Source organism: Saccostrea cucullata, unplaced genomic scaffold (genome assembly GCF_032062105.1).
Source record: "Saccostrea cucullata isolate Sc308-1 unplaced genomic scaffold, CSIRO_AGI_Scuc_v1 ctg2241, whole genome shotgun sequence".
Lineage (NCBI taxonomy): Eukaryota > Metazoa > Mollusca > Bivalvia > Ostreida > Ostreidae > Saccostrea > Saccostrea cuccullata.
The window spans coordinates 129,604-156,764 of record NW_026922747.1 but is presented as its reverse complement, the minus strand read 5'-3'; the positions used below and the strand labels follow the sequence as shown (position 1 = coordinate 156,764).

General features: G+C 37.5%; 1 protein-coding gene across 1 annotated transcript; it reads right to left on the bottom strand.

The window, feature by feature from the left end:
* Positions 1-3,649: 3,649 nt before the first annotated feature.
* LOC134262340 (protein bark beetle-like) lies at positions 3,650-24,808 on the bottom strand. Its single transcript, XM_062744716.1, is given in 18 exon segments — positions 3,650-5,311; positions 6,150-6,162; positions 10,235-12,227; positions 12,608-12,815; positions 13,038-13,132; positions 13,439-13,483; positions 13,777-13,892; positions 14,130-14,802; positions 15,076-17,583; positions 17,822-18,568; positions 18,804-19,038; positions 19,312-20,807; positions 21,011-21,305; positions 21,927-22,183; positions 22,358-22,705; positions 23,166-23,356; positions 23,572-23,747; positions 24,162-24,808. Coding segments are annotated over 18 exon segments (9,864 nt in total). The 5' UTR covers positions 24,549-24,808; the 3' UTR covers positions 3,650-5,230.
* Between the last annotated feature and the right edge of the window lie 2,353 nt (positions 24,809-27,161).

Genomic DNA, 27,161 nt, shown 5'->3' with positions numbered 1-27,161 from the left:
CACTCAGTGAAGGGTTTATAAAAGTATGAAACAAACTGATATTTGGAAGTACATAAATAGTTCTCATATATACTCGTAAGCAAAACATAACTCTTATCAAATTGCCACACAGTACTAAAACACTCTTATTTGTCACTATCCACATGTAGACATGATTAAACTAAACAACAGTAATTGAACATACAGTAAACTAGATCTACATTTTCCTCTTGGCCTCCCTTGGTCTTTGAACATTTTTTGAATCTATATATTTATTGAAATAAACACGATAAATATCGAGATATTTTTTCTCTTTGTTTTCATCTAGTGCATGTATATACATGCCTATCTGATCATTGAAAACAATGAAAGTTAATTTGATTGTATTTTACATTGAAATATCTAATTAATGTATGATTCTTTGATTAGACTGATTTATCAATGATATTGTTGAAGATGAATAATTATCAGTTTCAAAAATAAATAATAAATTAAATTTCTTTACAAGATCAACAGAGATCTCGGGGTCATTTAAACATCATATTAGCAAGTCAAAATCTGTATTATACCTGTCAGCAGGAAACACTTACTTCTCTGCAGGTCCCCTCCATTCGAAAAAAAGCAAGTGCAAAAGGGCAAAAATAACACGGGGCGAAAACAACCCTGTATACATGCAGTATTCTATCAAGCCATGTCCTAATTAACAAGAGATGTTTGTAAAACACTTATACCCCCCTCCCCCCAATTGGAATTTTCTAAGTCCAAAAGGGCATAACTCTGTCTAAAATGGTACAATCCAATCCAAAACATTAATTGCCCTATATATTCAGCTGAAAAATCTGTATGCTTAATTTCATTTCAACATGTGCAACCTCTGCAAAGAAAATGAATGAAAACTGCAATTAAGTAGAATTTCTAAGTCCAACGAACACATGTATATATTATACAATACTAATTTAGTTTTGATCATACACTAAAACATCAATATGTTTTAATTACATTTCACTGATTGAATGATCTTTATATGGACTATAGCCATCAAGAATTCTTAATTAACACAAGCAACTATGAGGCTATTTCTTTTTGCCCAACTCCCAAAAGATAAATTAAGCAGCTGCATGATAAGATCTAGACTACCAGTAAGCTCCTGACAATTAACTCATGAGGTTTTCTCTAATTTGACATGCACATTTCTGCTATCAAAATTCTTCTTGACCAGTGCTTGATAATTATGCCCATGGGACAAACTGAATTCCTTTCAAAACATTGTTATTTGTTACAGATTGCTGTAAAGTATATGATGAAAAAATTAGTTTTTACTTAATTCAACATTTTTAAAAATTTACTTAATTCAACATTTTTAAAAATGGATACAACTATATTTTCACATTTTTTAGGATTATGAAATTTAATAAACTTTAATTTTTTTTAATTCACTTAAATTAAAGGTCACAGTGATCTTAAAATAGGCCACAACACACCTTCTACCTTAGATGTATACTTTTGCCAAGTTTGAAAGCTGGTAAATAAAAGTTTTGACAGGCAATAAATTACGATTAAGAAAATCAGAGAAGAGAGATCTTTCCTTCTGTTCTCAAATAATCCAGGTGTGTGTATAGATACATACAACAGGTGTGAAATTCTCCCAACTTCATCAAGGAGCCATCATCAAACCTTTTGGGAATCATGGTCTTTTCTCTCCAAAATTTTATCATTATTTATTGTTCCTATGGGTATCTTGAACAATAATAGAGGGTGCATGCATTGACACATAAAAAATATTTGTTTTAAATGCAAGATTGTATTTGTTGTAGCTAACGAAACATTCTTCATTTTCTTTCTTCTTGACTTTAAATTCATTACATTGTTTTTATTACATTGAAAATGTGAATTTGAACTGTTTGTCATCTTTGTGCAACATGACACTGTAAATATTGACTGTTAAAAATATATATATACACACTATGATATAAAAAATCAAATTCATTTTACTATCAACTATCACATTTTTTTTTAAAAAGGCTGGTAAATAAATGTTTTGACAGGAAATAAATTACAATTAAGAGAATCAGAGAAGAGAGATCTTTCCTTCTGTTGTCGAATTCTCAGGAGATATAGATAACACATGATCAAAGATGCCCATCTTCCCACACTAAGCTCATTAATATATCTCCTTAAGGACAAATGGATAGATTATAATTTGAATTTCTCTAAGTCTAAAGGGCATAACTCTGTAAAAAATGGCACAATCGTACCCAAAACAGAAGTTGGCCTAGATATTCATCTGATAAATCTGTATACCAAATTTCATTTCAGTATGTGCAACGGTTGTGAAGAAAATGAACGGAAACTAAGTGGACCGACAGACCGACGGAGAGCAGCAAAGCAATATGCCCTCCCTTCTTCGAAGGGGGGCATAAAAACTAGAAATAAAAATGCTTGGTGGTTAAGAATTTTCTCAATTTTGGAAGATACCTTACTGGTCATAACTCCTGAACCAGGGACCATGCAATTACAACTTTTTAAGAAGTTCCATTGCACATCATAATAATGCATTTACTTCATATGCTAAATTTCGCAGGTAGAGAAGAGGATTTTTTTTAGAATTAAAGCATGTTCATATTTAAAATTCATGGAGCCCTACCACATAACAACAGAATTCCTAAAACAATCTATCGACGGGACAGGGGTCAGGGGGTTTGAATCTCCCAGAATTGGCAGAGTTAAGACTTAAGCAAATAAAAATGATGGCGCTCAGAGAACGTCTTCAAGACTCCAACACCGTGAAAAACATCATAATCATAAATACTGGCGTCGAAAGTGAACCCAATGACCTGATAAAAATCTATACCTTTTCTGGAAATTCAAAAAAGTTTACAATTGGGTCATTGGTCAGCAGATGGCACTAGAATAATATTTTAAAGAATCTATAACTTTGTGTATATGAATGTCCCATCTTTATGTTATACAAAAAAGTGGCATCGATTTGAAATAACAAACAAACACAAAAAAAATGTATTTTAATTTTATTTAATTGATTTTTAAAAAATATATAATTGTATAAAATCATCATAAATCCAGTAAAAATATAATTCAATGTAGATTGCAATAGTTTGTATACATATTTTCAATATGTATTAACTAATATTTTACAACAATGCGGAAAATTGGACATTTCTTCAAATGATAAGTACACTTGAAGTTTACTGATATGTTTTTACGTATAACTATACATGTAATATTTTGTGTACAGTACACATGTATATAAAAACTATACAAAAATACCAGGAATGTATGGACACAATGTAAAAGAAAACACATTTACTGAAGAAAAAAATCACTGTTAAACAGTTACAAGGACGCAGTCTCAGCCTGTTACACAGAAAAAGAGCACAAAAATAGCATAACATGGACAAAATGTGTATTAAGTGGAATAATGAAGAATCAAGACAACCCTGGTCACTTCCGTTATCAGTATAAAATGAATGTCCTTGTGATATAGATGACAATACTTTTCTAAATGAAAATGATCGAATTTAAAGACATTGTCTTGTTACAAACATTACAGTAACAAAAATTCTGCTCACAAGAAAAGGGTGTAACAATAATGTACTGAATGTATCCTGATATATCATGGCACGCTACTGTTACATCATGATAAAAAAAATATCATAAAACAGACATTAAGCCGTTGTACAGCTTTACAAAGCACTTAAGATTATGCATATTACGTGTTAGCCTCATTACTTTGTCAGGATACCAAGGGAAGACAATCCAGAAAGGGGGGGGGGAACTCATCATTCAATAAACATTCAAAATAATTTTATGAAATATAATCAAGTTTATTCAAGAAATTGATAAATCTCAATGGGAAGAGGGGGTTATACGAAAATTAAATGAAAAAAAAAGTTCATTGATTAGTAAGAAAATAAAATGTGTTGAAATGAAAATGATTCCCTGAATTTGACAAGTTTGATAAAATACTGAGACAATTATTAAATATTGTACGTAATTAGAGATTAAAATTAATGTTAACTGATACAACAAGATTTGGACTGATTAGTCTCCAGAATGTCCTGACACGACCTAGAGTGACCTGTCTTACGTAGATTACTCTGGATTGTCTCCCCTTTGTCGAGTGACGTGTTATTACTTTTACGGAGAGTGTAGGTTGATTCCCCTTGGTTGAGGGATGTGCGGCTTTTGTGGATGGTGGACAGGTGGAGAGAGGACCAGGTCACACTACAAGATAGTCACAACACCCAGGTTACAACATGCAGCAGAAAAAATTAACAGACACTCCTTAATCCTCAGTCATCAAGATTTAAGGTTCACTGACCATCATTTCACCAAAAAATAAGACAATTTATCAACTTTAAATATAATGAATTTCAAATTAAAAATGCAAACAATTTCAGGAAAATTTAACACATATGCCTTTTGAATTAATAATTTTTTAAGAGTATAGTAGTCATTAATACCAGTAAGAGTTATCTCTCTTTTTAAGGGGTCAAGTAACCTTAAGACAATTATTCTATGCAATATATTAAATTCTTCAGTTGGTTCTTTTTTTGTAGATTTTTTTGTAGAAGTGTCTGTTGATCTTGTTAAATAGGGGTATGTGAACTTTTATAAATCCATGTGATGTTAATCAGAAAGAATGAAAGTAAGAAAAGAAACAAGAGTGGAATATTCTACAGGCCCACAATGTGAGGATCTATATAAAACATGATGAAACAAATTTGTTAGTTTAAAGTGAAAATTGATTTCTATAACGGTTAAAATCATTCTCCTTTGTCATTTTCAATTACAACTAAGTTAATTTAGATTCTCGGTTAATAGATATTTACAAAGTGTAATATATTAATTTCTATGTAGTACATACGCTATATGTACAAGCACTGAATATACAAAATAATACTATCAACTGAAGTCTGACCTAAAAAACATTACACAGTGAGTATAATAATATGATAATGCACGTACAATTCACATACTGTACAATCAACTGTCAACAATACCTTGTGGGCAATGGATTATTTAAATCATATTAAGTAATGCTTAGCATAAATATTGCACAGTTCATAAAGAATAAGATAAAACATGATCAACCATCAATTCAAATGTTTATAATTGATAAATATTATTAACTATCAATTTGTTTATGATTAATTAATGATATGCAAGTATTTGATAATGGATTATTTTTCAGTAGTAAACTTTGGCCTATACATTAAGTACATGAACAAATTCAGATCTCGGTTTCAATTGGTTCCGGTCGCCTATGATTAGGTCTCTGGTTATCTAAGTAAAGCACCGGACTATCACGAGTCTGGTTCAACTGCTCCCTACTGTGAGTTAATGGAGAATGTCTGCTCCCTTGATTGAGCTGGTCACGACTGCTCGTCCTTTGAGGCGGGGGCTGTCGATTGAGCTGGTCACGGCTGCTGCTTCTGTAGGGCGGGGGCTGGTTGTAGAGGGCCCCTGGGGGGACTCTTGGGGGACTTTGGGGAATGGGTCCATGTCCCCCCGATACAGAGTGTCATTCATGTCATCAATATCTGCTTCCTCTAGGTCAGCATGGCTTTCACCCGTGGACAGATCCGGCATGCTACCGTCTGGGTTCGGAAGTGTGCTCTGACTTCCCATGCGATAGTCCATGGAAGCCATATCACAGGGCAACCCATCACTTCTTGAAATAGGAATACTGTTCACACTCCCGATTCTGTACACAGGGTGAATGTTATTGGCACTATCTGGGGTGAAGCGGACATTTTCTGCCAGCGGTGAGAATGGCTGGGTGGAGGTGGGGGAGTAAGGAGGAGGGAGACTCATTGTCGTGTAGTCTGGGCTGTAGGGGGCGCTGACAGGGGACCTCAGGGCCTCATTATAGGAGGGAATGTTGTCATGGCTACCATCATACCCGGGATTTGTATACGTTCCCTTGAGATAATCCATGTTGTCCATCTCACGTAAGTTACGTGAGAGATTGGAGTTGCTTTGATTGGTGTAAGGATACCTATTATCCCTCCACGGAGAGGAATAATTTGTCCCGTCCGATTTATCCTGGGGCGGGGTGTACCCTGGGGCCCTCACTGTCTGAGGGAGATGCTCGTTATCCAGAAAAGCTTTATTTTTGTATCCTGCTTCTGGAAACGAATCGTTCACACTCTCTGGGTCACTCTCACTCTCACTAGCACTGGTCTCCCTCACTTGGTCGGTCAGCCAGTCAGGCTTCCTGTCAATAAGATGGAGGTCCCCCTGACTAAGATGTAAGGGGTTCAAACTCCTGTTCAGGCTTTCCTTGCTACTCCCAAAGTTAGAGCGAGGGGGAGCCACTAAAGCCCCGCCCCCTCATAATATGAACGACAGATCCAGGTTCTTATCTCCGTTACCCACGTAACAGGATCCGTATAGACGGGTACCGGGGACGTGATAATGAATGTAACATAACCTTAACTACGGAGGGTGACCAGTCCACTGTTGCACTCAAACGTAAAACTTCCTTTATGGACCTTAATGGTGATTGTTGCTATAGATTTATGAGGACTGCTCTCCCCTATAAACAAGCAAGCTATTTCTAAAAGACAATCATTATAGAGAATGATTTCAAAAAGTAATTAAATAATATAATTAAAAGATTGTTTGGAAAAATGGAAATTCTGCTCACTCAACTATTTTACTGTTAAGAACGACATAAACTACATGTTATGTTATAATATAGATGTGCGTAAAAAGGACACACTTCAATTAAAATTTGTAAAATATGAATTTGAATTAAAAATAAGTTCTGACATTTAAAAATTCTATTTATGAAATGAAGGATTTACAAAAACACATCAACCACGAAACAAACCAGAATGATATGGTCATTGGGGCTCCAACCTAGCTACAGCTCTTTTCACAAATTCAGGAATGGGCAAACAAGAGGATTTTCAGAATTATGCATGATACTAAAATCAATGGAGCCCTACCATATAAATCAAAATCCCTAAAACAATTCAATCGACGAGAGAGGGGTCAGGGTGTCTGGACCTCCGAGAATTTGCAGACTTAATAGATCGAGATCTACTAGAGAACCAGTATGGACTCCAACACCATGAAAAACACATGATGAATTTTGTTGGAATCGTCCTTGCTCATCATAATTAAATTGTCTGCTTAATGTCCAACTTGGCAGAGAATATTTTCAAAGAATTAATGCATTTTCTCTGTACAAATAATTTACATGTATAAATAGAGCCCTAACACCTATTTTCCTGACCAAAGACCCCTAAATTTCACAATTTTGGTAGAGGGTTTAATGTCACTTACAATCATGTTAGCTTGGAGTCAACAAGTTTAAAATTAAAGACTGCATAAATTTGGGTTATTTGGGGCTCATCCCTCAGGCCCCAGAGAGTTTGGAGCCATGATTTTCAAAATTTTTGTTCCCCACCACTCATAACATCAGAAATTAAGAAGCAAAAATATCCAAATGTTCATGTTCAACACTTGCTGGCCGAAACATATAGCAACAGATCAGCTGAGTGACCAAATGAAAATTGACCCTTTTTTCTGGAGATTAAAAATTGTTCTGAGTTTGGGTCATTTGTCAGGAGATGGCACAAGGATAATTAAGATGATCAAAAACTCCGTGTTCATTTATGACGCATCTTTATGATATACAAAAAAGTAGCAAATATTTGAAATAAACACAAAAAGAAATGTATTTTACTTTCATTTAATTGATTTTTCTAAAAATATATATTTGTATAAAAAACACCATAAATCCAGTAAAAATATAATTCAATGTAGACTGCAAAAGTTTGTTTACATATTTTTAATATGTATTAATACATATTTTTAATATGTATTAACCAATATTTTACAACAATGCAAATATTTGCGGAAAATTGGACATTTCTTCAAATGATAAATACAGTTGATGTTTACTGATATGTTTTTACGAATACATGTCATAATTATGATGTGTACAGTATATAAAAAATATACAACAATACCAGGAATGCATGGACACATGAAAATGAAAACACATTTACTGAAGAGGAAAATCATGCACTGTTAAACAGTTACAAGGACATTGTTACACAGAAAATGAGCACAAAAATAACATAGCATTGTCGATGTGTGAATTAAGTGGAATGGTAAAATATAAGACAACCTTGGTCAAGTCTGTTTTGGATATTAATGAATTTCATTGTGTAATAGATGATGAGGCATTCGTTTTCTAAATGAAAATGATCGAATTTAAGACACTTGTAACAACCATCACAGTAAATAAAAATTCTGTTCTCAAGAAAAGGGTGTAACAATAATGTACTGAATGTATCGTGATATATCATGACACACTAGAGTTATATCATGATAGAAAACATCATAAAACAGACATAGAGCCGTTGTACAGCTTTAAACAGCAGTTAAAATTATGCATATGTGTTATACACATTTTCATGTAAGCATATCAAGGGAAGACAATCCAGAAAGGGGGAAAACTCATCATTCAATAAATTATAATAATGTTATGAAAGTACTGTCCATATCAAAGATCTTTTTGTTGTTCATTATGTTAACTGTTCATATCTTTACTTGTTCAATTGTTAAACTCTTTTTGAACTAACATACCCCATGAAGGGGGCTTTAGTGACATAAAAAGTTTCAAAAGAAATGCAATCAAGTTTTTTCAAAAAATTAATAAATTTTGGGAAGAGGGGTTGTACAAAAATTAAATGAAAAAAAAAATGGTTCGGTGATTAGTAAGAAAGAAAATTTAATGTGTTGAGATGAAAATGATTCCCTGAATTGGACAAGTTTGATAAAATATTGAGACAATTATTAAATATTGTACCTTATGAGAGATTAAATGTTAACTGATACAACAAGACTTGGACTGACTAGTCTCCAGAATGTCCTGACACGACCTAGAGTGACCTGTCTTACGTAGATTACTCTGGATTGTCTCCCCTTTGTCGAGTGATGTGTTACTTTTACGGAGAGTGTAGGTTGCTTCCCCTTGGTTGAGGGATGTGTGGCTTTTGTGGATGGTGGACAGGTGGAGAGAGGACCAGGTCACACTACAAGATAGTCACAACACCCAGGTTACAACATGCAGCAGAAAAAATTAACAGACACTCCTTAATCCTCAGTCATCAAGATTTAAGGTTCACTGACCTTCATTTCACCAGAAATAAGAATATTTATCAACTTTAAATATAATGAATTTCAAATTAAAAATGCAAACAATTTCAGGAAAATTTAACACATATGCCTTTTGAATTAATAATTTTTTAAAAGTATATTAGTCATTAACACCAGTAAGAGTTATCTCTCTTTTTTAGGGGTCAAGGAACCTTAAGACAATTATTCTATACAATTTATTAAATTCTTCAGTTGGTTCTTTTTCTTTGTAGATTTTTTTTTGTAGAAGTGTCTGTTGTTCTTGTTAAACAGGGGTATGTGAACTTTTATAAATCCATGTGATGTTAATCAGAAAGAAGGAAAGTAAGAACAGAAACAAGAATGGGATATTCTACATGCCCACAATGTGATGATCTATATAAAACATTGTGAAATGGAATTTGTTAGTATAAAATGAAAGATTGATTTCTCTAACTGTTAAAATCATTCTCCTTTGTCATTTTCAATTACAACTAAGTTAATTTAGAGTCTTGGTTAATAAATATTTACAAAGTGTAATATATTAATTGCTATGTAATACATATGCTATATGTACAAGCACTGAATATACAAAATAATACTATCAACTGAAGTCTGACATAAAAAACATTACACAGTGAGTATAATAGTATAGCAATACACGTATAATATACATACTGTACAAACAACTGTCAATAATACCTTGTGGGCAATGGATTATTTAAATTATATTTAGTTATGCTTAGCATAAATATTGCACAGTTCATAAAGAATAAGATAAAACATGATCAACCATCAATTCAAATGTTTATAATTGATAAATATTATTAACTATCAATTTGTTTATAATTAATAAATGATATGCGAGTATTTGATAATGGATTATTTCTCATTAGTAAAACCTTGGCCTATAGATTAAGAACGTGAATAAATTCAGATCTCGGTTTCAATTGGTTCCGGTCGCCTCTGATTAGGTCTCTGGTTATCTAAGTAAAGTACTGAATTATCACGACTCTGGTTCAACTGCTCCCTACTGTGAGTTAATGGAGAATGTCTGCTCCCTTGATTGAGCTGGTCACGGCTGCTCGTCCTTTGAGGCGGGGGCTGTCGATTGAGCTGGTCACGGCTGCTGCTTCTGTAGGGCGGGGGCTGGTTGTAGGGGGCCCCTGGGGGGACTCTTGGGGGACTTTGGGGGAATGGGTCCATGTCCCCCCGATACAGAGTGTCATTCATGTCATCAATATCAGCTTCCTCAAGGTCAGCATGGCTTTCACCCGTAGACAGATCCGGCATGCTACCGTCTGGGTTCGGAAGAGTACTCTGACTTCCCATGCGGTAGTCCATAGAAGCCATATCACGGGGCAACCCATCACTTCCTGAAATAGGAATACTGTTTACACTTCCGATTCTGTACACAGGGTGAACATTATTGGCACTATCTGGGGTGAAGCGGACATTTTCTGCCACCGGTGAGAATGGCTGGGTGGAGGTGGGGGAGTAAGGAGGAGGAAGACTCATTGTCGTGTAGTCTGGGCTGTAGGGGGCGCTGATGGGGGACCTCAGGGCCTCATTATAGGAGGGAATGTTGTCATGGCTGCCATCATACCCAGGGTTTGTATAAGTCCCCCTGAGATAGTCCATGTTGTCCATCTCGCGCGAGTTACGTGAGAGATTGGAGTTGCTCTGATTGGTGTAAGGATATCTATTATCCCTCCACGGAGAGGAATAATTTGTCCCATCTGATTTATCCTGGGGTGGGGTGTACCCAGGGGCCCTCACTGTCTGAGGGAGATTCTCGTTATCCAGAAAAGCTTTATTTTTGTATCCTGCTTCTGGAAATGAATCATTCATGCTCTCTGGGTCACTGTCACTCTCACTAGCACTGGTCTCCCTTACTTGGTCGGTCAGCCAGTCAGGTTTCCTGTCAATAAGATGAAGATCCCCCTGACTGAGATGTAAGGGGTTCAAACTCCTGTTCAGGCTTTCCTTGCTACTCCCAAAGTTAGAGCGAGGGGGAGCCACTGGTTTGTTTCGTGGTTGAGGTGTTGGTCTCCTTGATGAAGCTTCAGACAAAACAGGAGAATTCCTCATGGTTTTTACAGGATATGAGTCCACAGGGAGAGGAGGTGGAGGTGTGGGTGGGGTGTCTGGGTTGTAATAGTTAGACCTGTCATTCATATTAACACTTCTTTCACTTCCATAATTTGGCTTCTCTGAGATGTTAGGAAGCCTCCTCAGGGATTCTATCTGATTCTCCACTCTGTTAGCCATATTAGGAGAGTACTCCGCCTCGTCAGCTGTGGTGGTGAAATCGTCAAACTCGTGCTCCGAGAATCCATCATCAGTGTAACCCCCATCCGTGTCCACAGGAATTTCAGGTGGGGCTGGTGGTTTTACGGGGGGCCGCTTCACCCCTGGGGCCTGAGGAGGCAGGATGGGTTTCATCACGGGAGGCTGTGGTGGTTGTACAGGCTTCGCCTCCGGGGGTCGGTCCAGACTGTTGTTGCTGCCCCCTGTGTTCCTCCCCAGTGTAAATCTGGTCGGTCTCTGAGTCCGGGGAGAATTCCGTGGGGAATTTCTTGGAGAATCCTCCTTCAGTCGATCAAAACTTCCCTTACCATTCACGAGTCTGGTGTGCCCATTAGACAGAATCATACTCAGGCTTCCATTAGAGGAATTGACATTGTCTAGACGATCTCGGGAACCAAGACGACCATTAGGTACATCCAAACGCTCTAGAGACCTATTGGGGCCCCTATCTCGGCTTCTAGAATCAAGACTAATGTTAGACAATGATACTTCATCATCTATCAAATGTCCTTTAGATGAAGTTACAGAATATTTATCATCAAATCGTCGTTTTCCAGTTGCCGTGGACAACATGGTCACAGTTGATCGGGACCTTACAGATGACCTAACAGAGGAGCGAATGGATGCTTGCCTTTCAAATCTTTGCTCCTTTCTTCCCTTGGACTTGACTTTCCACAGAATGGCTAGGATAATGATGATAATGAGGGCCGTCCCGAACACACCCGCTGACACTCCTATAGCTATAGCCAGGATGTCACTCCCCGGGGGGTTAATGTAGGGATCTGTAAAACACAAAAATAAATTTTTAGATGTGATATAAAGTTCAAAATCTCTAAGAGAAGGTTAATATAGGGATCTGTAGCAGGTCTCAGACATTATTTGTTGTGGTGTAAACATGTAGCTGAAAGTATCTGACCACGTAAAATTTTTCTGTTCTTCAAAAATATCTAAATACGTTTATAATTACACGCATTACAATACATTTTTAGAATTTCCTAATACTAAACATTAACCTTAGCTCAAGGGCAATCATCATAAATTTTTGTCACATCTAAATTTTATGATCTGGGTTTATGAAAAGAAAATAATGTACAAAAGACAAAATGTGCCTTAAAATTGACACCAACACTCTCCTTTATAAATTGTTGCAAAGACAACCCACCTTTCTCACAAATGAATGGATGAAGGATTCTCTGACAGTCTTGTTCAGCGACGATGAAGTCATCCTGAAACGCACTGCAGTAACCAGGGGCGACCTCAGAGTAGACCCACACCCTCAGGTTCTTACTGTAGACGTTCTCCGTTAGTCGTAATAAATAACGCAGGAACGGACCCTGCTTATCTGCCTCCGCTAAAAATCCCTGGTTATCCTGTCAAACAAATATTAACAATTAATTCTCATGAAAACGTTCTTTTGTTAATTTTTTTTTTCCATTTCAGATCTTTAAAATTCAATCTCAATATTATGAATTTTAACATTCTGAATGGCAATTAAAATTTCACATGCATTAAAATTCATATTTCTATGAAAATTTTGTAGCATATCTATTATTTTTATAAGAAACTTTGTCTCGTTTTTCTCTGATACTTGCCCTGCAGAATTGGCCAGCTTGTGCATAGGGAAGAGCAGCCCCCATGTATCTATAGCAACGGTCAGCATTCAGGGTCCAACCAGGGGGACATTTACCTGTCAACATAATAACGAATCAATCACTTTATGTTTGTAAATGTAGAAGACAACCAGGGGGACATTTACCTGTCAACATAATGACAAATCAAAAATAAATCCAATATATTACTATAGATGTTGATTACCTAATTTCCATTTCATCGACATTTTTGGCCTTGAAATAAAGATTAACATTTACATGCTTATCATAAATGGCAACAGTCACTGTGATACTTACAAATATATCACTAGCATTCTAATCCAGACAAAACTCACCACTGACTAGGGACATATTGCTGACTCTGTAAGGCTACCAAAACTTACCACTGACTAGGGACATATTGCTGACCCTGTAAGGCTGGAATATAACTTACCACTGACTAGGGACATATTGCTGACCCTGTAAGGCTACTAAAACTTACCACTGACTAGGGACATATTGCTGACTCTGTAAGGCTACTAAAACTTACCACTGACTAGGGACATATTGCTGACTCTGTAAGGCTACCAAAACTTACCACTGACTAGGGACATATTGCTGACCCTGTAAGGCTACTAAAACTTACCACTGACTAGGGACATATTGCTGACTCTGTAAGGCTACCAAAACTTACCACTGACTAGGGACATATTGCTGACTCTGTAAGGCTACCAAAACTTACCACTGACTAGGGACATATTGCTGACCCGAAGGCCTACAAAACTTACCACTGACTAACCCCACCAATTGTTTGTGGCATCCACGGGAGTATCAGCTACCTGAATCCCTTGGATAATTCTGTAAAAGGCATAGAAAAATATGTAGACTATCATGATACTAGTTTAGCAACACACATGAAGAGATTTTAGTATACAGTTATTGACAGATTTATTTCCTTTAAAAGCATTCTAAAATCAAAACAAACTAAAATGAAATGGTCTTTATCAAAGTAAGATTTTTTCATTCATTCTTGGAATAATATCTTTCAAAAGTGAGTGTGGTGAATTTCAATGTCTATTGAGAAGATAAACTTACTTTCGCTTATCATTTGCAAGAAGTTCGAAGGCACTCTCATCATTAACCAGGTAGTTATTCTGAAACTGTGGATTCCCACTGCCCACAGCTAGCACTGCCCGGAACAGTGCAGTAGCATTATTCTCGTAAACCCAGTTCCCTATGTACTGCTGGGTGGCACTGGTATCCACCTCGCTGAACGTCCTAATGATGTGGTGCCCCGTGTTGTTTACCAGGACGTTAAACGTAAAGTTCATTCCCACAGTCTGTACATGTACCGTATCCCGATAATCACCTGCCGTGTTGTTATAAATGTAATTCTCATAAATGTGCATCTTCTGGAAGTGATGGCCGCTGATGTTGAGCGTTTCTCCGTGACTACCGAAGGAGAAGACGTTGTTTGTGATGTTTCCGCGGAGCAGATTCTGGGTGGACGTCGTGAAGGCTTGACAGAATAGCCCCCCTTTGTTGCGGTTGACAAAGTTGTGCTGGAAGTTGAAGATCTTGGTGTTCTGGATCCCAATGTTGATGACAGGCTGGGACGTGAGATTGAGGATCCCCAGGCCGTTGTTCTCGATCATACAGCTGTCAATGTAGAGGGAGGGACAGACCTCGCCCACATTCTGGTACAGTATGGCACCGTCCTCATTGTTTGTCACCATCATCTGCTCAAAGCGATGAGCCACTGTACTGTCTGGAAGAAATTTAACACCTTTTAGTAAAAAATTTAAATATTGACAACATGTTAATCAAAGCATCATTAAATGATTTGACTAGAATGCTCAAACACACTTTTGTAGCATCGATCTTGAAAATATTTTAGTATGCTACAGAAATATTACCAAAACTTCTAATCAGCACTTGTTACAGATAAAGGTACAGTGTAAAAATCAAGAACTGCATAGAATAATATTTTTCTAAATATAAACTATATTTTTAGACTTTGTGTATCTGAATTAGTACAAACCTGGATACGCCAAGTCTGAGAGAGGAGAAGTTGTTATCTCCGCAATAAATCCGTAATCTTCGTAGGCGTTAGAGGCGTGAATGTGGATGCCTATGGTGTCGGATTTACTGAGGTACCGTCTTCCTGTAGCGTCGGATTTACTGTGGGCATCCAGAACCCCGATCCTGCTCTCCTCCGACACAGAGTTACCGTCAAAAATCTCCAACAAATTACGGTAAAACTCGTCGTAATACAGATTAAACTGAAGAAGTCGGAAGGAAACTTTACGTAAGGGATTCTCACTGCGGATGATTTTAACACAATCAACCAACAGCTCTGAGTATTTATAGTAGATAATCAGTCGATTTTTCACAGTTAATTCCTTTTCCATTTTACAAATGTCCACAAGCCCAGACATGAAGTAAGGCACAGTATTCACAGTCAATGGATTGAAAGAGGAAAGCTCCGCATTGCGAGATTCTCCATTCAGAATGAGGAAATTAATGCCATACCCAAGGTTCTGGTCAATATTCATGGTTTTGATGATCATCTCATATCGCGGAGCTATGATGTCCATTCCGTTCCACAGACTATTGGTGATGTTAATGTTGTTGACCTTGGGTGACCTGTAGGTTGCCTGGATAGCTCCTACTCTCTCACCATGTAGCATGCCTGCTCCGTAAATGTCAATATTCTCTAAAACAGATCGTTTATCGTCTTGGATGTATAGTGTTGTATCCTCCTCATATGTTGGAGAAGCGATTCGAATATTTCCCCAGTAAGACAGCTTGGAATCCAGGTTTCTCTTTCCACATCGGATGTAGGTGTAATTAGCCCCTTGTATGCAGTCCTGGATTTTGTAATTAATTCTTTTCTGACATTCGTCCAATGAGTACTCATCTCCCACACAATAATAAGAATACGTCCAGAACTCCTTGACAAAGTACATAGGTTTCTTGTAGATGAAATGGTCATAAAGATGTGTGAAGCGGACGTCCACATTGAGTGTCTCCATCCCGAGCCCACGACACACCACCTCTGCTGTTTTCCTATTGAATTGATTGTCACACATCAAGCTCCAGGAATTCGATGAAGAATTAAACAACTCCAAGAAACCTTCATTTTGTGGTATCTCTCCCTCAGCATCTCTCTTCAGTCTCATGCTGTTGGAGTAAAATGTCTGGGTGTTAACCTGTGGGAGAGGGATGGGAATGTTTGGTCCCGGGACGACGGGGCGGAAGGAAATCCTGCTGTACGAGAGACCCTGGGCGATCAGCTGACCCAGCACCAGGATTCCCACATTAGGATAAAACTCCAGGGTGGTCCCTGGCTCTATGGTCAGCCTAGCATTGGGCATGACTGTGACGTCTGCTACGATGTAGAATTTAGAGGAACCAGTCAAGGCCTTGTTTCCGGTTATCCTTCCCTTCACTGAAGGGAAATTTAAACCATTTTCTATCTGTGTCCCTGTGGATGGTAGACTGTTCACATTGTCAGCTGTGAGCTGGGGAAAGTAGTCCGCGATGGCGTAGTTATTCCAATCATCAAAATCAAAGATTCTCTCCACGATTTTAGCCTGGATTGCTGTTCCCCACCAGTTCTCTTCCACATCCATCTTGTTCTCTAGTGAGAGAGAAGTCACGCCTGCTATCAGTTCATACTGGTAATCAGGATTGTATATGAGATTTCTCCTCAGAGTCATGTTCTGGACACCTCGTACTGCCACTGCAAATGAAGACGGTGTATAGTCAGTATTCATTGTCCACCCTGGCCCCGGCCTGTTGCTTTTGATGTTGTTAAAATGACAGAATCCCTTCGGTTTACTGTACTCAGCATGGCTCTGCATATCAACCTCTACAGCATATTTCCCTTGATTGTTTGAAATCTCATTGTTGAAGATGACTAAGTCTTTTTCCATCCCCGACAGCAGGATCAGGCCTCGTCTACACGTATTCTGTACAAATCTTCCATTGCTGATCTCCACATCCGCGTAGTAACCATTAATAGTGAAAGCAAAGTTCTTATTGTTCTCAAAAATCGTCTGATTGACATGAACAGAGTGAAATTTATTTTTCTCTCTGATGTCGTTCACCCTCGGAAGCTCGATTTCCAGACCTCCATAACGGTTATCCTTCATGATGGTTGTGTAAACGTTCCACTTCCACACGTTATTTGAGAAGTCCACGTGGTTGTGATCGGCTATCACCGCCTTCCCATTGTTCTGTATTGTACACTGATGTAATGTGTACGTTATCTGTCCCAGCCTCTCCGGTCTCGTCATTTCTTCCTGTGTAGGTATCAAGTGCTCGTGGTATTTCGTTAGACTGGGAATGTACATGGCCTCCATTTGATTGTCTTTGATATCCACTTTTGTGAAACGGATTTCTTCTTCTGCTACCCTGTGAAAAATCTCCAATTTTTCATTGGATGGGTTGTTATAATGTTTGGTCACAATTCCTTGATAATTATTGGTAACCTCAGCATGACTGACTTCAATAATTGACTTGATAGGATCAGAGGAATATTGCCCTAATAAAGGAAAACATAATTATACTTTAATTTCCATATTTAATAAATACTTAAATTTTCCATAGCAATTCACAGTATATATTGCAATATAATTCTTCCTAGTTAAAATTAAAATTTTACTCCTTTTTTCAAAGTAGATGCATGTAAATCATTAAAAAATTACAGTTACATTGAGCATGACATTCATTTAACATTTTGAGTAAGAAATAAATTAAGACAGATCTCTACAAAGACTTACTGGCATGAGCTGCGAAGGCTAGCCGCCCTGACCTGACTCCGCGAACCACTAACTCGATCGTCAGGTAGTTCTTCCCCTCTGACGTTATTGGGAAGTCCACCAAATCCTCCTCTATCTGCCATTTTTTCGTCGTTGGGGAGATCCCGCCTCGGTGTGAGTTGTAAACGGTCACCTTCTCCACGCTGGTCAGCGGGTTGTAGTCCAGGACTTGGAGGGTGATTCTGTAGTCTTGACGACTGACCGAGAGCTCCATTCTATAGGTGCTGTTCTCCCTCTGCGTCCCCGGCTGGGATATGATAAACGCCATCGAGTTCTCCCCCAACTGGTAATTTTTATTTCCGAAATACTCCATCCGACTCTGATGGAGGAAATTTCTCACACTCAGACCCTCGTACTCGGTAAAGAATGGGTCATACACGAATCCTCCTTTCTGGTTATAGTTCATAGTGGACTCTGTGATCTTCAGGAATGGGCTTCTAGTGAGTAACCCGTGACCCAGATTCCTGACAAAATGACATTTCTCAAAAAGATTCTCCGTGAACGGGTTGGCGTATTTGATGTTGACACCGTCAGACACGGAGTCAGTGATCTGCAGTGCGGTGATTTTGTAGAAGTTGTAGTCAATGCGGAGAGCCGGGGTGAAGGTCATGGCCTGGTAGTCTAACTGTCCTGCCTTTTGGATGATGACATGTTTTATCTGGGTCTCACGTAACTGACCAAACGTAGGAATAGCAGGAATTGTGATGCCTGTAACATGAACAACAAACTGTGTCATCATGGTCAAATTAATCATGAACTTTATGATTACATTTCTTTGTGTATGTAGTTTATGATTTTAACATGCAATTTTTTTTAATATAGGATGCTTAAAGCACTAAGGAAATCAAATTTACAGAATTTACAAAATATCTTTAAATTTGATCAGTATTCGAACTAAGATACAAAGGAAATTACACTTTTGAAAATATTTGCTTGTCCATACCTGACCAAGTAGGTTTCTGGCACCTGATGTAAACAACATTCTCAAACTGGCAGTCGAAATCTCCCCGTTTTATGGACTGACACTCACGCAGGTCGGTGTCTAGGTTTGTACAGGTGACGGAGCTCAGCTCGATGACAGAGGATGACCTAACCTTCTGGTAAACCAGGCCGTAGTCAGGGTGATAGGTCAGACCCAGTTGTTGACACACCACCATCGCATTCTCTTTGATCCACCCCTAAAATATAGAAAAACAAAAGTGGACACTGTTCAAAGGGGAATTTGTTTTCTGAAAGGTTTTGAAATTTGTGTTAAGATATAAGGAACCAATTAAATACATGTATATGAAATAATGAACATCAAATTTTGTGTCCATATCAGAGACCTCTCTTATCAATGCTTTGAAGGCAAATTTTTGGTGTTAATATCCTATTGTTATTTACAGTTTTTAAATTTTATAATTTATTGCAATATAAAAACAATTATTTAAATCACATCTGCTAAAACTTACATGTTGACAGACTGCTCCCCAGCGCCCGTTAATGTTGACCTCTACACGACCTTCGAACTCATCCCGTCCGTCGGCCAGCCTGACGGCATCCGTCCTGTTACTTATCTCTGTCTGATTGGCTGGTTCATTCAGCGTAAACACGATTGGAGACATAGCACTTCCCCCGTCTGCCTGTAATGTACCGTGAATCACCATGCCGATAGAGTTCTCAAACAGCAGAGTAGTGCCGGGTAAGATTTTAAGGATTGCATTAGGAAGAATAAATATATCCCTGTCCACGTAATACAGTTTGGTAGCGGGGTCAGTGGTGAAACCCTCTACATCCAGAATACCCCCGAATTTATTCTCCCTCCTGAAGGGCCACCGGTATTCTGTTTCTGTGATGGTGGTCTTGTCCCCATACAACCAACCGTCCTTCAGTACAGGATAGTATTTGATCTGCGCCAGATTATATCGATCGTCGAGATCAAAGATTCGGTCGTAAATAGTTCCATGTTCGGTAGTCTCCCACCAGTTTACGCTGCCATTGATTATCACAGAAGGGTCAATCAGGTGTGTCGCTATGTCTCTTACAGAGTCTGGGTTAAAGATGTGGTTTCTTTGTACGACAATGTTACTGGAGGACACGATAATTGGAGCATTGGCGTGACTCCTGGGATTGAGATACTCTGACGTATTATTGATAGCGTTTCCTATCACTTTGTTAAACTTGAACTCCATGCGCTGATTGGGTGCATTCTGGGTCAATCGGAGACTTATACAGTATCGACCATAATTTTCCTTAAATGTGTTCTCATAAATACGATAATTTACAGCAAATTTTGCATACCACTTGCTGACCAGTAAATCATATCCATTGTCAATTCGCACTGCGCCCAGACTATGGTTTACAAAAGTGTTATTTGTCATAATCCCGATCGTGTTTATCACCGGCGACATCAGAATTCCATGTCTCTTGTTTCCATCAAACTCATTGTACGCTAAACTAAAATTCACATTTTTCTGTGGACTCTTTGTAAAATTACATGAAAGATACTCTATAGCTTCATCATAGTTATACTTAAAATGACTCTCATTCACAAGAATACTCCCTTCCATGCAATAGTTGCCAATTCTGAACCCAATCCACTCATTGAAGAAGAATTTCGCCTTGACCACTTCCATTTTTTGTGAGTGTTGTATACGTGTGTTGTTAAGCCTGTCGTACTCTGTTATCACACCGTAACCATGGTTTTCACAAAAGAAAGAGTTGTTAAGAAGCTGGTAGCCTCCTGCGTACGTGATGTTCACTCCACTTCTCTGGTTTCCTTCGATCCTCGAATTGTTGACGGAGATTTCTCCCGCCCCCTGATAGATCCTCAGACCTGCTCCGTAGTTATTGTCTGATATTATGGAAGAGTTAACCGAGACCTTACATCGCATGTCCTGGACATTAACTCCGTATCCCGTGTTGTTACTTGCTGAGGAATTGAAGAAACGGAGCTCCTCATCCAATCCTGTAATTCAAATTCATATGAATTAATGGCAAACAAGAATACTTGTTTATGGATAAGATTGATTGTCTTAGAAACACATAGACTGAATAAAAAATCAGCCATCACAAATGAACCTTCTGTTTTTATAAATATGAATTCTATATTTTTTTTAAAACAGAAAAATAATTTCCATCTCCTAAATCTTGATTATAAAATTTCCTTACCATCGTAGGAAACAAGATCCATTAAGAATCTCAGACAGGCTCGGAACTTCTTACAGCGATGTTCCGCAGGGTTAGTGGGTTGTGGAGGAAGTTTATACTGGAACCGAACCGTGATGCTTTTGCCCGAGGTTGTCACAGACTGTGGGAAGGATCCGTTAGAGACGGGAAACACCCCGAGGACGCGATTGCTGGTGGAGATTCCGTCATAGACTGTGATTGTTCCCTCAGCCTTCTCATCGCGCTCCATGAGAAAGAAATGGAGGGATAGTCTCCTCTTGTCTATTGTTGTGTAACTCTAAAAGAGAGGAAGAATATTCTCTTTATAGCTACATAGCTGCTTTAAATTGAAACCTTTGGTTCTGATTCTTTGATTAACAAAAAGAAACAATAATATATACACATGTATTTCAAAATTACATGATACATGTATATATTTTCTTTTTCCTGTAGTTTTCTAAACCTTCCCTCAGGATTATTTTTTAAAATGACTTTATAAGTAGGTCAAAATCTGTTCCTAAAGTATCAAAATATCAATCTTGCCTTTTTTTCTTATTACCGTATAAGTAGAAATTTTAGCGAGGATTTAATTTTGGCATTATGCTGCCATTTTTAAATATCGCTAAAAATTAATCACATTTTATTTGTTATAGCTTCTATAGCAAGCATTTTAAAATCGCTAAAATTACCTCTCGCTAAAAATAAATTACCATTTTTTAAGGATAAATCGCTAATACGGTATCATATTTTTTCTGACCAATTCAACAGATATGCATTAATTCAGGCCTAGGATGCACAAGTAATATCTCTCTTGTCTAAACAAAATAAATGTCAATAAAAGCATGCCCATTATTGCAGTCATTTAACTTATTAATAACCAGATGTATGACCCAGAAGCCATCTTTTCAGTTTTCCGTACCTTTATACAGTCAAGTCCATCAAATGCTGGTTTCTCTCCCCTTTCATCGATAATGTTCTCGTACATTGTGATGGGGAATCGTGGGAAGGCGAGGGCATTACTTCTACAGAAGGAGCGGCCTGTGGGGTAGTCCTTCTGGAAGGAGTGGATGGTGTAGTTAGTCATGTACATCTTTACGCCATCTCCCCAGTTATTGTCCATGTTGGTCATGTTTATCAACACCGCGCCCACTGCTGTCTGGATGAATGCTCCATAACCTAAAGTGAAAGTAAAAGTTCAGGTGACTTTATAGGCATCTCAAACATCAATAAATGATTAAATAAAGATGGTCAGAGTGCTTAAATAAGTTATAAAACCAAAAGAGAAGGTCTAAAGTAATTTTTTTATTACATTGCCCTGACCATTAAGCTTAATGTGCATTGCGTCCTTACCTCTATTGAACGACACTGTACTGTTAGCGATGTGGACACGGCCCCTTATCTCCGTCAAGTTTAATCCATCATACGCTCCGTACATGATAGACACATTATTCATCAGAGGAACATGAGGACTGGCGGATATCGAGGCTCGACCCTTCAGCATTCCGTCTAATTGGTAAGTGTCCCGTCCCGCGTACCAGACATCTAGGTACTCCAACCACGAGTAGGTCTCGGTCCGATTTATGTTCTGGTCTCGCACAAACTGGACCGTGGCGTTGTAGAACTCCAGTCCTCTCCAGTGAGTCTTGGCCAGATCTGGGCGGAGTCCGTCACACTCAAAGCCAATCACCTGCTGCCCATCTGTGATTGACAGGTCAAATTTATAATCATGTGACAATTTATAAACAGTACAAATCTGTGAACAGGGCAAAAACACAGGGATCCCTGGAAACACCACAAGTGCAATCAGGTGCCAAAGGGGAGTAAGTATCCCCATCAACTAATCACACAAGTTAACAAGATTTGGGTAAATATAACAAACACTCAACAATCATGAGAACATTTCTTTAGCTCATTATATTTTTTTTACATTTTGTTATATTTACAGATGTAATCAATTATTCTACTTGCAAATCTTTTTCCAACAGAGTAACCTTATATCCCATTTTAATAGTAAGAAATGTTTTCCCCTCATGAAAATCTTTATAAGATTAATATACATTTAAGCTTAATTTTTCCACTCAATGATGAAATGAGATCATTTGATGCCATAGAGATACATGAATAACAGAGTAAGTCTTCACACAATTTGGTCCCTCACCACAGATGTTGGCACCGACTCGGATATTAGTTTTTCCTGGACAATCAAACAGACTGTTCTCTGATCCCAGACAGTTTGGTCGCTCAAACAGCATGTAGTCTGTCTTGTTCCGGGAGAAGGAGTGGTACGTAAAGTTTCCCCACAAGAATCCCAGGTGACGACAAGTTACGTTGGCATCTATTTTGGTATAACTGTAATTCAGAAAAATTAATCGTAATCATAAAAATTAATCGTATTCAGAAAAAATAATCGTAACAGTTAATATATAATAATTCTTTACAGATAAAGCTCCTTAAGAGTTGTGAATGACAATAGAGGCACACATTTTCCTTAAATAAGATTATCAGAATGAATTTTTTTTTATTCAAAGTGATTGTACACTTTTGTGTGATAGATCCAGACTTACTTTACGTAGTTTGTACAGATTCCCCGCCATCGCCCACGATAAGACAGCTGTAGTTGTCCGTCCCGTGTTGTGTTTCCGTCGACCAATCGGGCGTCATCAGGAAATGTGGACTCCGAGACATCAATCTTGTCAGGATCCCTCGTCATCACGATCCTACCTCCGTCTTCATCACTGCCCTGAAATAATCAAATGTTTAACTTTAAATTGTTACTAGGTACTGTAAACCAACTTTTATTCGCGTGCGAAAATTTAGCGATGTATTGTCATCGCGAATATTTCATGAAAGTCCTTTTTCTATCAAAAACAGTTCCAGAAAGACTTGATCGCGAAAATTACTCGTCGTGAACTAGTTAACTTCTGGTAAATCGCGAAATAAAGTCGTCGCGAATAAAAGTTGGTTTACAGTAATATATGCTTACTTGTTTCAAAAACTATTTGGAAAACATGAAAATTTAATCAAATGGAATCTTTATAGCATGCTTTTTTCTAATGGCAGTCAACTAATAAAATAATAAAAAGTAAGAGCGTATATTAGTTTTGACTTAAAATATTAAATTCATTATGGCCAGTCACTTAAATCACCGACTTACTCTAGCTATCAGTGTTCCGTTGATGATCATGCCATATCCGGGGCTAAAATGGAACACAGTGCCCGGTTCTATCCACAGACAGCTTTTGGGCTCCAGCTCGATATTCCCTCCCATCTTGTGAGGACTACCAGCTTTTAAAATTGCTTTTTTCTCGCCTTCTTTGATGACAACTCCAAACTGAAAATTCACTTTCTCTAGAACATAGGGGTCCTTACATATTTCTGGGGCCATATGTAGATAAACTAAATTGTAAACGATTCCATTCGCGACCACAGGCTTTGGCCCCACCGGTGGGGGAGTAATTGGGGCCTGTCCGAAAGCCAGAGAAATTGTCAACAAAATTATTCCCACGGTTAGGCTCCATTTCAAATTGTAAACAGTCGCCATTTTTCCTGTTTATTACCCTGTCATGGTCACAATTCAATTTTCACACCTGTAATCCAGGTACCGTGCAGGTAAAAATGCACTTTCTTTCTTTGGAAGTGTGCCGTTGGATTTTCTTACCTATCCTACACCTACGAAATAGTTTTTATTGTTCCCGACACAGTCATTGCCCGTTTCAAATTAGTCTTACTTCCTGTTGACCCCGTAATAAGTGTGTCACCACACAGGTATGAAAAGCGTCGGAAGAGTCACGTGACTTATTCGGACAGAAACGGCGTGACGTCGACAGGATGTATGGGTAGATCGTACTTTTAAGTTCTGTTAGGTTCCACTACACATATGCCAACGAGCTTTCAAAGAATTTTGAATTTTCTGACTATTTTTGACTTGACAAGTTTTATAAGATATTTGTATTACTCATTCATTAACATTATAATATTCTTACCATGCAACGGATCTTAATGCAAATGTAAGAATTAAAAACAAAACAATATGAAAAAAGTATAAAAATCATGAATATTAACCAAGTATTTCACTGCCGAAACCTTAGTTTAAATACTCTGTGGATATTAATATAATAATAATAGTTTAAATATCACCAAATAATTTTTATGAAGTATTTCCCTTTGAGGTATATTTAAATTACCAACAAAATCGAACACCCCCCCCCCTTTTAAAACGTGCACATTTTTTCTTATGTTCTGAATTGAGTGAAATTCGTGAAAAATGGAGAGCTTCTTAATTAAGACTTAAAAGCTTGAAATTTCACTTGTTAGCATTATTCATATATTTCAAACGCAGTTTTGAAATTAGACTGAAATAGACCCAATTCAAATCCACTTAGATTCTTTTTAACTTATATTTTGAAAAAAAAGCAAAACACAATACAGCCACGTATATATGTGGCAAAGTACTTTGAAAAAATTACGCACTTTGAAAATTTTTTTCAAAATGCGTTAAAATTGGGACAAAATCAACGCACTTTAAAAAAGAAATTTTCAAAGTGTATCAAATTTGGGACAACATGAACGCCTTTGTAAAAATTTTTCAAAGTGCGTTAAAAGTGTACATCTACATTTTTACTATGGAGGCACTTAACGCACTTTGAAAAAAAATACTAGTATTTTAAATAAAATTTCCATACTTATCTTTTAGTAATAGTAATGACATATTCTAATACAAATTAAAATATAAATATAAAATGCATATTAAATTATTTTTTTCTTACAACATAAGATTAATCTATTTTAATGACTGTAAAATAAAGGCCATCATCTTGCAAAGGAATTAGAAAAAAATATACTTCTAAAAACTTATCAAATAACTATAAAAAGACAGTTATGTTGTTTTGGAAAATTATTTTTAATCAGGATACAAACTGAGACTCCATTTTGTTGCATTTCCCGTACCCCTAATGGTCATATGTAAAGTGTCTATATCTCAGATCCTAAAGTGACGTCATTAATAAAATGTTATTCAACAGGGTTCAAATAATGTTTTATCATATCTAAAATTTGCTAAAATATTGACTACTTTAAGTCGTGCACATTAATATTTTCAAAGTGCGTTAATGTGGTCTATATTAACGCACTTTGAAAATAAAAATTATTTTTCAAAGTGCGTTAATTTGGTCCCAAATTTAACGCACTTTGAATTTTTTTTTCAAAGTGCGTTGTAACACACGTAGCATCGTTTTTGAAAGTGGGGGGGGGGGGGGCAGCCAGAGAGAAGAAAAAAAATGAACTTACACCTGAAAAAGTCGACCTGCAAGCAAAAAGAAAAAAAAAAAGAAAAAAAAAGAAAAGAAAAGAAGAAAAAAAATTGTCCAAAAAATCCTATTTCTGTGTGTGTGTGTGTGTGTGGGGGGGGGGGGGGGGGGGGGGGGTGCACAAATCTTTTCTATGCCAACTTCTTTCAGTACCCATTTTTTTTTTAAACTACATTACTGCATTTAGCTTATACCTCAAAAAGTTGGGGTGCAACCAGCCTTTCAAAGTACATTTCCTATAGTATAAGTAATGCTGGGGAAAAAGTGGGGGGGGGAGGGGACAAGCCCCCTGCCCCCAAGTTGGTACGCACCTGCTGAATACGCATTTTTAATAACTTATTTTACAAAAATATGACAAGAAGCTTTTAAGATATTACATGTAGTAGAGAATTACAAAAAATGATTGAAATTAATTCAATAATAATAAAATAAAAACAAAAATAACAAAACATCTTCTATGCTATATATACTGGCAATCATAACAATTTTATAAAAATTATTTAGTTAGGAAGAAAAAGGGGTTGGGGGTCCCCGTCAAACACGAGTCAGTGTTGTGTGGGTTGGGGGTCATGGGGATACGGGGAAGGGGTATTCGATCTCAGAAGAATAAACAACACAGAATTAAGAATAGAAGTGCAGTGTTGTCTACAAAGCCCTGCCCTGTAAAGGAAGAAACAGACTGAGTTTAAGGAGGGTATAATCTAAGGGTGGGGTGAGCACTCCCCTCCCCCTCCCCCCTTTCCGTACATTTTACGCGCTGTTTAAATTTACTTGTGTGTTGAAATTTAAAAAAAAAAAAAACAGTGAAAAGATAAAAACAAAAAATAACCCTTTAATCCTGCTAAAAA